General features: G+C 40.9%; 1 protein-coding gene across 1 annotated transcript in view; it reads left to right on the top strand.

The window, feature by feature from the left end:
- The first annotated feature begins 782 nt into the window (after nt 1-782).
- The window catches only part of VIPR2 (vasoactive intestinal peptide receptor 2), a 48,429-nt gene continuing 36,058 nt past the window's right edge, over nt 783-13,153 (top strand). The window contains exons 1-2 of the mRNA XM_027648525.1: nt 783-1,065; nt 3,938-4,040. Coding sequence (XP_027504326.1) covers nt 1,015-1,065; nt 3,938-4,040 — 154 coding nt within the window. The 5' untranslated portion in view covers nt 783-1,014. The remainder of the gene's footprint in view (nt 1,066-3,937; nt 4,041-13,153) is intronic.

Below are 13,153 nucleotides of genomic sequence, written 5' to 3' on the forward strand. Positions count from 1 at the left end.
TTTTGGGTGGCATAACACTACTTAGGAGAGTTTTATGATGCCTTCTCAGTCTGTTTTAATACCTTGTACTCACATTACAGCACATATAAGACAGTGGAAAGGCAACTCTTATATATTCTCATTCTCAGCTAAAGGCCAGCATATAAGCTCTTCTTTTTCTATAACATGTCACTTAACTATATACTTTATATGCCTTGTGAGGCAAAACCCAGATGGACACCTAACATAAACAGCCAGAAAGTAATATGGAGTGTCCTTAAACTGTTGGTCCTCTATTGAGACCTCCGAGAAAAAGCACCCCTTGGGGGGAAGAAAGATTTGGTAATACAGCTGTTGATCTGCACCGGGGTAAGATTGACCCTGTCAGGGATCACTTCACTCACCCCATATCTGTATGGGTTTTTCATGTGTGTCTGGCTTGAGCGGACCGTGCTCTATGTCTTAATGTTTTCACCGGCAAAAGGCACCCCAGTGTGGGCACCGGTGCGCTGTTGGGACGGGCACCCAGCCGCCCTGCGCACTAATGCGTGGGAAGAGGGTGTTCTCCGGCTCCTCAAAGCGGGCAGCGAGGGGTAAGTGCCGTCCAGAGCCCGGGAGCGCCGGGGAGCCTCTGCGGGGCGACGGGATGGGCGGAATGGGCGTCCCGGCTGAGGGGAACGACCCGCACCTCTTATGGGGGGGAGCGACGGCGGCGGCGAGAGGGAGGAGGAGAAAAAGACGACGACGAGAGGGGCTGGGGAGACGCGGGCGGGCAGGAGCCGGGGGGCAGAGGAGGAGCTGAGCGCAGAGCGGCGGCGGGCACGGACGCGGCGGGGCCGGGAGCTGGCGGCGGCCGGAGCGGGGACAGGTGCGGGAGCCGCCCACCGCCGCTGCCCGCGGGGCGGGGGCGCCCCGGCAGAGCCCCCCGGGCCCTATGGTGCCGCGGCGGGACCCGCACCCCGCTCGCCGCCTTCCGACGGGCCCCGCGGAGCGGCGCGGGGCAGCGCAGCCCGCCGGCCCCGGGAATCGGCGGGCATGAGGAACCTGCCGATCCTCCTCCTCTCGCTCTGCTGGAGCCTGGGGCGGGTAAGTCTCCCGCGCTCCCGCGGCACAGGGTAAAACTCACCCCCTCCAGACCTACGGCTGTTCCCCGAGGTGCCCGTGCGGAGCCCCCCGCGCCGGCGGTATCCCGCAGCTCCCCGGGCGGGGGCTCGGCGGCAGCCGCGGCAGGTGCGGCTCTAGGACATCGGTGCCTCCCAGGGGTCCCTGGGCGGGGATGTCGAAGGGAGTGGGTCCATAACCCCCGCCGGGATCATCGGGGGCTCCCTCTCCGAGCCCCTGGGGCAGGCTCCGTGCCCGCACCCGCGGTGCCGCCCCGCACCCGCGAGCGCTCCGCAGGGCCGGGACGGCTCCGCCCCGGCCCCGTCCCCATCCCCGCGGAGCGGGCACTTGTTCCCCGCAGTTTTCCCCGTGGCCGGTGGGCACCGATAGTTTGCGAAGAGTTTTCACGGAGCGCTGCCCTGGGGCGGTGCAGAGGGCCGCTGGCGGTCATCGTGCGGGGAAAACCCCGACCGCCGGACTGAGACTTTCAAAGCATTTAGATAATTGCAGCCTTCTTTAGGGTGCCTGCTTCTAGCATCTTTATATTTTCAAGAGTTTCTTAAAAAGTTTGTAAAAGTCAGTTACATTGGTGGAAACATGATATACAAAAAACCAACCAACTAACCAACCAAAAATCTGCCCTCTAAATCTAAATCTTTGATGTTACTGTATAACACCAAAAGTCAGGAAACTATGGTGAAAGTGAGTGTAAGCTGCTTGTCAGAGGAAATATTTATCCATTAAAACTACTGGTCTGGATGCCTCAGAAATTGTTAAGCTTCTTAAAATGCAGAGAGACTCTTCGGCTGGATTTCCAGCTCAATGTGTACCTTTACACTGCACAGCGCACACGGTTCTGTATTCATTGGTGACAAAGGATAAGCTACCCTTGGTTAAGCAGAGGGAAAGATGGATGAGCACCGTGGTGAACACTCTCAAAATGCATTTTGGAGTTCTTGATGTGTTTCGGGAAGTGATCAGAACCACATAGTCTTGAACCGTAAATCTCTTTTGCTTTGTGAAGCTGAACAAAACAGGTGTCTTAGAACACCGTGTAGTACAGTTTGACATGCATCCCACCTTTGAAAAGTAATGTTGTGTTACCTTCAGCTACCAGCAAATTTATCATTTAAAAGTAATCTTCGCTATTACGTCACTGATACTGGAAAACTTGCAGTTATTTAAGAAGTACGAGAGAGAGTTGTTTATGCTGCTGGTTTCTTAACTGTGGTAGCTGCTTTGATTTATCCCTTATTTAACATTTCTATTTACTGGAACCTTCTTTTCCAAGACCCAGTAACTATAATACTTTTTGATGAGAAGGAAACCTACTGTTGGTTACTGAATATTTGCAATTGGAAAAAGAAAAAATGAACCCAAAATATGTTATGCAAAATGAAAATGCTATTAAAAACATTATGTATACATGGGACTTTTATTTTACATAGGAGCTATCTGTAAAGTGATAAAACATAAAAAAGGTAGATATTTTCAGTATAATACTGAACTTTCTATTAGAAGTTCTAGACATTCTAATTTATGTTAAATATCTGTCTTTAAAAAGAAAAAACTCTGCACTGAAAACATATAATTTCAACAGTAAACACAGAGAAAAGACAGGGAAAAGAACGTAAGATTCCAGTGTTGTAGATGGTGAAACGAGACATTTGGAGGAGACAGATTTTTGTGAGTTTTAACAACAGCTCCTGCTGTTATGCTTATGGCTATTACACTGTATTTTTAAAAGCTGTGAAAGTGGCTGGTCCACAAAGAGCCTACAGAATCACCAGGTTCTCAGTCCTAGCTTTGGGTCCAAGGTTCTGGGTCCACAATCACAGCTTAATTAAGTATTGTCATTTGAAAAAAAAATTACTGTGTAATGCATCAGAGATTGTTACCAGATTCTGTTATTAAATATCTTCCAAAAAAAAGTGAGAGAAAAGAGAAAGAAACTTGGAAGGAGATCATCCTTTTCTTGGTAACTACAAGTGTGAGGATGAGTGAAGTACAGCGTATTTCCATTCTATTTATTTAGGATGTGATTTCATTTGAGTTGATCAAACTGTCCCATTAGCTCCAGTGATGTTTCCAACTTTCCCATTTGTCAGCTAGTACAGTAGTTTCTTCCATGCGCTCTCTTATGGACTCTGTGTGTCTCTCTGAATCCAACTGATTCCAGTACATCTTCCCAGGGTCTTGTTTCTCTCCCCAGTACTGCTACATCTGTCTCTTTCCGTGGACATGCATAACCTTTTCTTAAAATCAAAGAACTGGGGGCAGGGCTCAGAATGAGTAAAGACATTAGTGCTTTAACTTTTAAGTAGTAGGGTTTTCTTCCTGAATAGCACTTGCTTGAATCAAATAATCATGCTCTGGGACCTCCAGGAGATAAAATATACATGGTGAAAAGGGGAAGAAAAGCAAAACTTAACATGTCAAAGTGAATGCAGTTTCATAAAGTTTCATGTTCTGTGATTTGTATTAAACTTTCAGCTTCCTAACCTACTACAAAGGGGGGAGAAAAAAAAGCAAATGTGTTTACTTTCCTGCTTCAGTTTAGCTCACAGTTTTTCTGGAGAAGGTCTCATGACATAATATTGGGGAATGCGCTAGAAAGCTAAATGAAATGCTACAGTAAGGAGCCACTGAATGCTAGTAGATTATTTCAACATTTTGCTATGAAAAGTCGATGTGTGAGAAGCTAAAATGGGCACTGAGTGTGTTAAAAAATACCAGCACGTGCTTGGGCAAAACCAGTGCCAGTGAGAGTTGTGGCTTTCCTTATTGGTAGTTGCATTCTTCATAAAGCATTTTAATTCACATTTCAAGACAAAACCCATTTGTTAATTCGACACAGGTGAATGGTATCCATCCAGAATGCAGATTTCAGTTGGAGATTCACAAGGAGGAAACAAGGTGCATGGAACTTCTAAAGAGTGCAAAGCCAGTGGACTACAACGGTAAGAGAAGATAAGCTGTAATGTACAGATAACTGGAGAACCGAAGATTTTCTCCTTCTACCTTCTTTACTGTTGCAGTTGCAGTTTCTGTACTTGTCTGTACTGTGCTGATGATATTATGGTTTTTAAAATTCATGTGATTTTGCTTTAAAGGTACACCTGCAGCAAGGATGTTGTGAGAGGTGTGCCAGGGGCTGGTATTTTCTGACTGGCAGGGGCACTGCAGGCTGGTGACAACGGCACCAGCAGAAAGAACAAATCTGAGGAAAAGCTGAAAGCCTTAGATCCAAGCATCTCTCTCTAGTTATGCTGAAAGTAAAGTACTAGTGGTAGGAATGATCTCTGGGTTTCCCAGGCAGACGATGTTTCAGACAGAAGATCAGATTCACACCCAGAGTACCATGGAGTTGTGCAAAGGAAAAGCTGGACAGTAGTGTTACATCCAAAAGACAAACTCTCCGTTACTTTATTGTTTTTATTTTCATTCTGCATAGAAAGATAAATACATAGCAAACTGTAATTTAATGGAAGAAAGAAGGAGGAGTAGATGTAGTTAATATTTTCATTTTGAATTTTTATGGGTTTTTTTAGATTTTATCAGATTTGATTGCTACATTTTCATGTGACCAGAACAAAATTTTATGGAAAAATGACATTTTTTCTTGTAAGTTGAAGCTGATGGTAAAGCTATTTGTTCAGCAAGCAGAATACAAAGGCAACAGATAAATTCAGTTGGGTGGTATGCAGGTTATTTGTCTTTTTTTGTGTTCAATCTGTTTTAAAAGCACCCTGAAGATGATTACAGGACCTCAGAGACCTGCCATCTGCAGTGTCCTTCGAGCATAAACATGAGTCTCAACTTATGATGCTTTCTCCCCCTCTCCTCGATTTTAATGTGTAACTCCCTCAGTGCATACTCTAATATACAGTATAGTTTATATACAATAAAATAGTTCAAAGGATCATCAACAGTCTGTATTTTACCATAATATCATCTTTATATTAATCTAGATCACTAATTAGAAAAATGCAAAACCTTACTGGAACAATTCATCAAGATTTCTATTTTTTTATTTATGAGTGATGAAGAGAGATGGCTGTTACATAAATAATATTATTGTGCAGCCAGATGGAGAACTAATTAGTAGCCCAGCTTAACGAATGGAATCTTGAATTATTAAATTCACTGTTAGCTGTTATAAGGCTTTGAAAGTCAAGCTTTCCTCAAGATACACTTTTGTCATCCAGATGCTAGATGGTTCCAAGGGTATCCTTGTGATGCATACCAGTTTTATTTCAGGTTCCCTAGGGGAAGGAATAAGTTTTCTGTCAAGATTTTCTTCCCAGCCTCTTTTCACTGGAAGAGGGGTGCCTCCTGAAGGCAAACTGCTGTGAAAGAACTTCATGTCTTGGAAGGACACAGTATGTCTGGTGTTGACTCAACTCTGCAGATAGTGATAAAACAGAAGTGGAAGGATTTATGTACTTTACTGAATTCCTGTCTGAAACTAAAGGAATATTCCATTCTATTAGTGACTGGAATAAAGTCCCTGTGGTAATAAACCTTTACAACTCTATGTTTAATGTTACAGGAGAATTTATTCTATGCTTCGTGTTATAGATACCCTTACCAAGAACCTTTAGAGAGTAGCCTATGTTAAATATATGTATTTGTATAGCAAAAATAACCATTATCTGTGTGTCCTTATTTTCCTAATAAGCTCTCTCTAATCATACAAAGATGTAAGGACTATTTTGAACAATAATACTCTGACTGCTGATAAAGAATTACTAATGAAAATTGGCAAACTGGAACTAGTCCAAGTCCTAGCTCCACATATAACTTGTAGTACATTTGAAACATAACTCCTTATAATAAATTCAGAACTATTATTTCACTTTTTCCTGAATGGGAAAGATCATTGTACAGCCTTTGTCATGCTTTGCTAACTTTATTGTGTGCTACCTGACTTACAAAAGCTGGAACAAAATCTGAATGTACTGTCTTGAATTTGAAAATAAAGGTTCCCTGAGCTTTTCCACCAAAGGCTTGGGCCTCCATTGTCAAAATGAGTGGAACATTTTCATTAACTTACTGGGGACCTGAGAAACCTTCATACTTTTATGTCACATGCACCAGAATATGGCTGGCATGCACAGCTACTGAATTTTGGAGGATCCAGATTATATGGGACAGTCAGCTTCTCCTTTGACATAGATGGCAATTATGTATTGAATACCTTATCTAATCTTCTCAGCTCCCAGTTAGGGAGACATAAAGGAAATATTTAAAAGCTGTGAAAGTTGGTGGTTTTTTGACATCATAAAATGATCTTATAGTCATCTTGCCTGAGCTGCATCATGACATGGGCTGAAGAATTTCACTGAGTAATTTATGTAGTGCACTTAAAATCCCTGACTATGAAGTCTATAAAGGACTTGCTTACTCCATGGCTTAATAAAGCAATAGCGTGTTTTGCAAGGAAACACTTTATAAAGACTGTGTAAATATCCTTTGGACAATGCTAAAGATATACTAAACCCACAGGACCCAGTTGGTCTGAGACATCCACACCTCTTGCTTTGTACCCTTTGGGGGATTTTCAGGCATTAGCACATACTTTTCCATTAGTGGACAGCATTACACTCCATTTAGGGAAGAAGTCACTCTCCGAAGATCTGTGGCAGTGCCTTCCTCTCTGTAGTGCTCTTTAGCACATCTAGTTGTTTATTTTATGAAGACTGCATTAGCATCTATCCACATTTGTTTTCTTCTTTCCACCTATAATTTGGCCCCTGAAGTATGGATGCACCTTAGCTGAGAGCCTGGGAGAGGGTTTTTTTTTTTTTGCAAACTTATTTTTGAAGGGCAGATTAATGCATTATAAATAGTTCATAATAGCTACAGATTTTGAGGTCCATATGGAAAAAAACTAATCTGTTTTTTATCTGCTACCCATGTCATCTTCTTACAAAAAAATTTGAAAGCTCCCAATAAAGTGAATGAAAAGACACAAAAATTGTTCTGCTGCAAATTTCTGTCTTTATTCAGTATTTAGAATTTTTCCTTATAAAGTAACTGACTCATTTCTGTTCACCTTTAAATGAAAAATGAAAACTTACCATCAAAAATATTAAAACTCAGTCAGTAGGCTTTTTAAGAGGGTTTACAACAAAAAGTTCTAAAAATATTTCCTTATGAAAAAATGAAGTCTAGGGGTTTTTTATTCATCTTGGACTGAGTGGTTGCACAGTTAAATGTGTCTTTTTGGAACTTGCATTCCAAAATGTGTTTTTGTGAGACCATATGTCAGACAACATTTTTGATTTTAGATATGACATCTTGACTTTGAGGAAGGGATGTAGAAAAAAAGAAAAATGGCTTTGTAAAGAATTTCATAAACCTCTCAAAGAGAAGCTTCAAAACGCAGCTAGGAATGGGAAATTAAAATAGACAAGACTACCAGAATGATGTTGTTAGTTATTCATAAATTTAAAGCAAGAGGGACCAAAGTTGCTATATAATCCAATCTCCTGAACTACGCTGCCAGTAGAACTTCACTCAGTGATTCCAGCACTGAGCTCAAGATCTTGTGGATGAAACAGAGCACATTTTTCTGAAAGCTCTTCAGAACAGTGGGATGAATGTTCAAAAACTGGACCTGCAGCAAGTTGTCCAAAAGATTTTTTTATCCAACTAATTTAGCTATTAAGGTTATTTCTGCAGTAAGAAAGTGCCTTTACACACACCCAACACACCACACCCCCCCCCATCTGTGCATAACACACACACCTCTGTGTATAACAAGGCCAACCTGACAATCACTCTCTCCTCCACATTAGTAAACAGAAGACTTATACAGAACCAGATGAGGCTTTTCTCTTGCTACATGAAAAGAAACCTCCTAAAGGTTCCCCTTTCTTTATCCTCCCTGTCTCATCAAGGTCTTGCATCAGGTTTTGTTTGGTTTTGCAGCTATTTTCTCTGCAAAACGAGTCACTATTTCAACCTGCAGTGTTGCTTACAGTCATCTGATGTAGCATTCAAAGTAGAATTAAATGAGATAGTGGGATCATGGAACTTCTTTCATGCAGTACCAGTAGCTCTTGGCAGAACAACTTTAGCTTTCTTGAATCTCTGTGCTGCTGCTTTTCTAGCTGTAGTAGAGACATGTTGCTACTTTTTGGTGCACACATTTTTTTATGAAGGGAACTGAAGGGGCTGCTTTGGATGTTTGAGTGCTTTGGCTTTCATCAATTGAAGTGTCATGATTAATGACACCACATGAAACTGAGCATCCTCATGGTGTTGACAATGTCTGGGCTTTGTGTAAGCTATATTTAATTATTTGAGGGCAGAAGAGAGGCAGAGCTGGTTCATTTTTTGAGGAGGTTGGGTGAGAAAGGTGGGAAAGAACTGTGAATGAAAGGAGTTGCCTACTGAAAAATAACCAAGAGGAAATAAAATGATGAAGACAAGAAAATGTCCTGATCAGCCTCATTCAAAAATCTTACATAATAAATGTTACTAAGAGTGACAGTAACAAACTCTTTTGGAAGGAAGAGAAGCAACACTTGTCTGCAATGATTTTGAAGACCTGAAATTTCAACTCCACCCAAAATGTAAATAGAAATTTAGCAGTAGACATTAATAAATGCCATTTGTATTCCAAGGAAAGTGAACAGCCATAAGTGAACTTATTATGTTTTCCAGAAGACTCTGAAAGAAATACTGCCCTGCATGGTTTTGCACTTCAATCCTGATAAAGACAGTTGTGGCCATGGCAGTCCACTCTCCATGACATCCAAAGTTCAAATATCACAAGGAAAAAATCTTCAGTACCAGAACACTGAAAAAGTTCCAACCTAATACAACAGATAGCAGATGGGTTAGACATAATACAAACTAGCAGAAATATAAGGTCCAAGTGCTTTACGGAGACTTTTAATATTTTGTGGTGGTGTTTATACAAACTGGAGATTGATATTTATTGGTATTTTTGGAAGAATGTACAGGGTGTCAAAACTGTGTCAACATAAAGGTGAAGGTACCTCTTACAGCTTTGTCTGTACATCGATTGAATAAGAATAGAAAACGGCATTCTGATGGTATGAATAAAATGCTGTCCAGTCAAACAAAAATAAATGCTCTTGTCTCCAAAGGACATTTTGAGTGATTGGAAAGCAGAATTTACTTTGAAAATGTGGAGAAAGATCTGTTTTCTTTTTTGTGAGGGGTGTTTTTTTTGAAGTTTTTTGCTGGCAACTTCTGTATTTCCTTATAGAACCCTAAAAATATGTAAATTACATTAAATTTAAAATTGGCTATTAGATTTTTGATTCTCTAGAGGGAAACTGTTCTTCAAAATTAAAATAAGACATTTCTTCTGAAGTGTTTAATTTAGTGAAAAGCCAGAAAATCCTCAGAAATCTCAGAAACAGTATTTTTACTGTTACTGGTAGTAGAGTTGGCTTTTGAAAAACCTATGAACTCCAAACATTTTAGGTGAATATGAGATAAACTCTCTTGGTTTGATCATTCCTTTAGCTGGTTCAACCTAATATATACCGTAGACTTCCAAAATTGTGTTTGCTGATTATGAGTAGTGTTTGTTAATTAAAAATTTTTACATTTCCTCAGTATTTCCAGCTAATTGGAGCTGCCTCCTGACTGCTTTGCAGCCAGTGTTTTCATTTTCACATGACTTGGAGTACAAGCAGGCAGCTCCACGCAGAGGGGCTCTGAGGGGCCCTGGGCAGGCAGGGTCCATCCCATCTCCAGCCAGGGCAGCTGGAGAACAACCAAGGGTAGCCCCAGTCTTGGACACGTGCCACCTCCCTGGGACAGGGACAGCAGTGGACATCAGCCTGCAGATGGAGGGTCAGGTTCTGACCTGGCACAGGAAACCAGGATCAGGGACAAACCCTGAGATGGCTGGACAGACAGATACAGGTCTGCTCTGAGGAGGCTGAATCAGGTGCCACCTGAAGGTCCAGACCTGAGCGTGGATGGGGCTCTGGGCAGGGCCATCACAGCCCATTTGTGCACTCAGGGCCCTGACAAAAGCAGATGGCAAATAATTTCAGTGAAGTATTGTGGAGCAACAGCTTTTTTGCAACTGTCCTATTCCTATTGCTGCTCTAAGCAGTTCTGCTGCTTTGCTTCCAGTTTGCCAGCTTGCTATTTCTCTAACACCTCCTTTTCTTTTCTTTTTTATCACTGGTGTAAAAATGCAAAAAGAATGTCAGTCTGCGTATGATCGTAATTCCACACAGCCTAAGTTACGTGCTGTGGTGTACAGACCTGCAATCTAGAAATCATTGCCCATAAGAGATGAGATGGCTCCTGCTCTGTCAAGTTAAATACAAAAATCAAAACATTTCCCTGTTTGAAAAATAAACCCAAGGCTAGCTGTCAACTTTCTGACTCATCTTCAAAGCCTCTCTTGTTTCATGTTTCATGCACGCCTAGACAGCGTAAAAAATGCTAAAGGTCTCTTGGAAGTAGCAATTTTTAAATCCAAATGCAAAGTGCCACCTAGTGGTTTCATATATGCAAAATATGTCTATAAACAAAATTTTCTAGTGCAAGCTCAGTGTCTCATGTCTTTATAGATGAAGAAGCACAAACAGGTAAGTGAACTTGCTGCTCAAAGACTGGGTCTCAAAGAGCAGGATGACGAATGTGGTGGCAGTACTTATGTAAGCTGAAGAAAATAAGAAACAAAACGTAGTTTATAGTCTGTTATGTTTCCTTTCGTTATGAAGTATCTGCAAATGCATCACAAGCATTCAAGACCAAACATTCAAATAAAGTAAGTGATCTCATTGAAACCAGCTAACAATAACAATAACATCTGCAGTATCATCTAGAGAAATAGGAGGGAGGATCAGTAGAGGAGAACTTTTGAGTGAGTAACTGAGCAACGGTTTTCTGAGAATTTTGGTTGTTTCCTTGGATATGCTGTGAATGACATATTAGGGAAATAAATTATACAAATGAAGAGATTGTAAAGGGATTGTTATACGTAGGGTACAGTAATGTTCTTCTAGACACCATAGAAACAGAGATGAAGAACCTTTTGGTTTTTTCCCTTTGCCAGTCTTGCTAGCAGTTCTCGTAGTTTAACCCCAGCCAGCTATCAAGTGTCATGAGGCCATGTGTTCACTCCCCACCAGTGGGATCAGGGAGAGCATTGGAGGGGTAACAGCTGGAAAACTCATGGGTTGAGATAAAGACAGTTTAGTAGGGAAAGCAAAAGCCATGAATGCAAGGAAAGCAAAGCAAGGGATTAAATCACTGCTTCGCGAGGGCAGGCAGGTGTTTGGTCATCCCCAGCACAGCAGGGTCCCATCACATGTAACCTGGGAAGACAAACACCATCAGTCCAAATGTCTCCCACTTCCTCCTTCTTCCTCCCACTTTACATACTGAGCATGATGTCATATAGTCTGGAATATCCCTTTTGTCACTTGGGTCATCTATCCTGGCTGTATCTCTTCTCAACCCCCAGGCACCCCCAACTTTCTCACCAGTGTGGTTGCACGAAAAGCTGAAGAGGCCTTGGCTCTGTGAAAGCCCTGCTCAGCAATAACAAAAACATCTCTGTATTATTAACACTCTGTTCAGCACAAATCCCAAACACAGTCCATACTAGCAACTGTGAAGAAAATTAACTCTGTACCAGCCAAAACCAGCACAATAGTTAAAGAAGAAGGTAAAGGATATAACACTAGACGTGCAGAAACAGTTGAGGAGCTAACACAGATCAAGAGCTGGATTGGTTTTATGTGTGTATATATCAAAGTGAAAGGACAAAACCACTCAATGCTTGAGAATTTATTGAAGCAGCTTGCAAATATAGAGACTAATTCCATCAATGAACATAAAAGAATAAAGGTGTACATTATATACCTTTGGATATTTGAAATATTTTTAAAATATTATAAATAAAGAAAATTGCAGACATTATATGAAATAAACATTGTAGCAATTTAAGTTTTGCTTAAAAAGTTAGATACTTTATATAAAAATTATCATTTTATTGGTAAAATTCTTACCAGAACTAAAATTTAAAACTTATTTAAAGATGTAATTATTAATATTTTGTCTCTTACTTGATTAATATCCTTCAGAGACAGTAAAAAACTGTCCTATAATGTGAAAGATGGATAAAATTTCCAGAGAATAAGAGTTTACATAATGATTTTACGAATGCAGCAGTGACGGATGAGAGTCCAGAAATCCTAAAACTGAATGAATTAATGGCTGGACAGATAGAATAGAGTGAGTAGAGAGGAGAATATCAAGTTTGATCAAGTAGAAATTCTATGTACAGAAAGAGAAACATTTCGGACAGTATTTACCACACCTTCGTGTTCCAACAGTGTGGTATTTAAAGCACCATAGACTGCTTTGTAGTCGCTGGAAAGCAACAAGCAATTGTTGTGAGCAATTAATCTGGCCTAATTTCATGTGTTTTAGGATGAAGTGAATTGTTGTCTGTCACTCTCTGACGTATGTCATTGTATATGTCATTGTTGCAAAAAGTTACTATGGTGGATGAAGAGCAGTATCTACTTGAAGATCTCTGAAACTCCACCAAGATCTCCAGTTGTGCCACATCTTTAATTTCCAAGATCAGTAGGAAATAAATTGCTAGTTTCTATTGTGCACAGTTAAGCTCATGCTGTACAAAAGAGATGTGTTTTTGGGATGGAAGAGACAGATTGATACAAGTGCAGTAAGAATGGACTTGTTAATCGTATCCCACCTTTGCATTAGGGTATGTTTTCACAAGAGAAGAAAAAGGTATATGACTGCAATATTGCTAAAAATCTAGCAGCATTCAGCATTCATAGCCAGTCCAGTTTTCAGACCCCCAGTGTAGTCATTCAGTGACTATAAATGCCTCCAGGACATTTCAGCAGTTTTCTCAGATTTCCCATACCTAAGCCTGTAAACATACATAACCTCAGGCTTAATATTGTTGGAATTCTGATGACAGCAACTCCAGTTTTTGATTGCATTAAAGTGTAGTCTAGATGTAGGAAATACATCTTTGGTGTTATTTCATTCATTTGATTTAAGGAGTCTGAAAAAGCACCATCCT

This window comes from Corapipo altera, unplaced genomic scaffold (genome assembly GCF_003945725.1).
Source record: "Corapipo altera isolate COAL_440 unplaced genomic scaffold, ASM394572v1 47, whole genome shotgun sequence".
Classification (NCBI taxonomy): Eukaryota; Metazoa; Chordata; class Aves; order Passeriformes; family Pipridae; genus Corapipo; species Corapipo altera.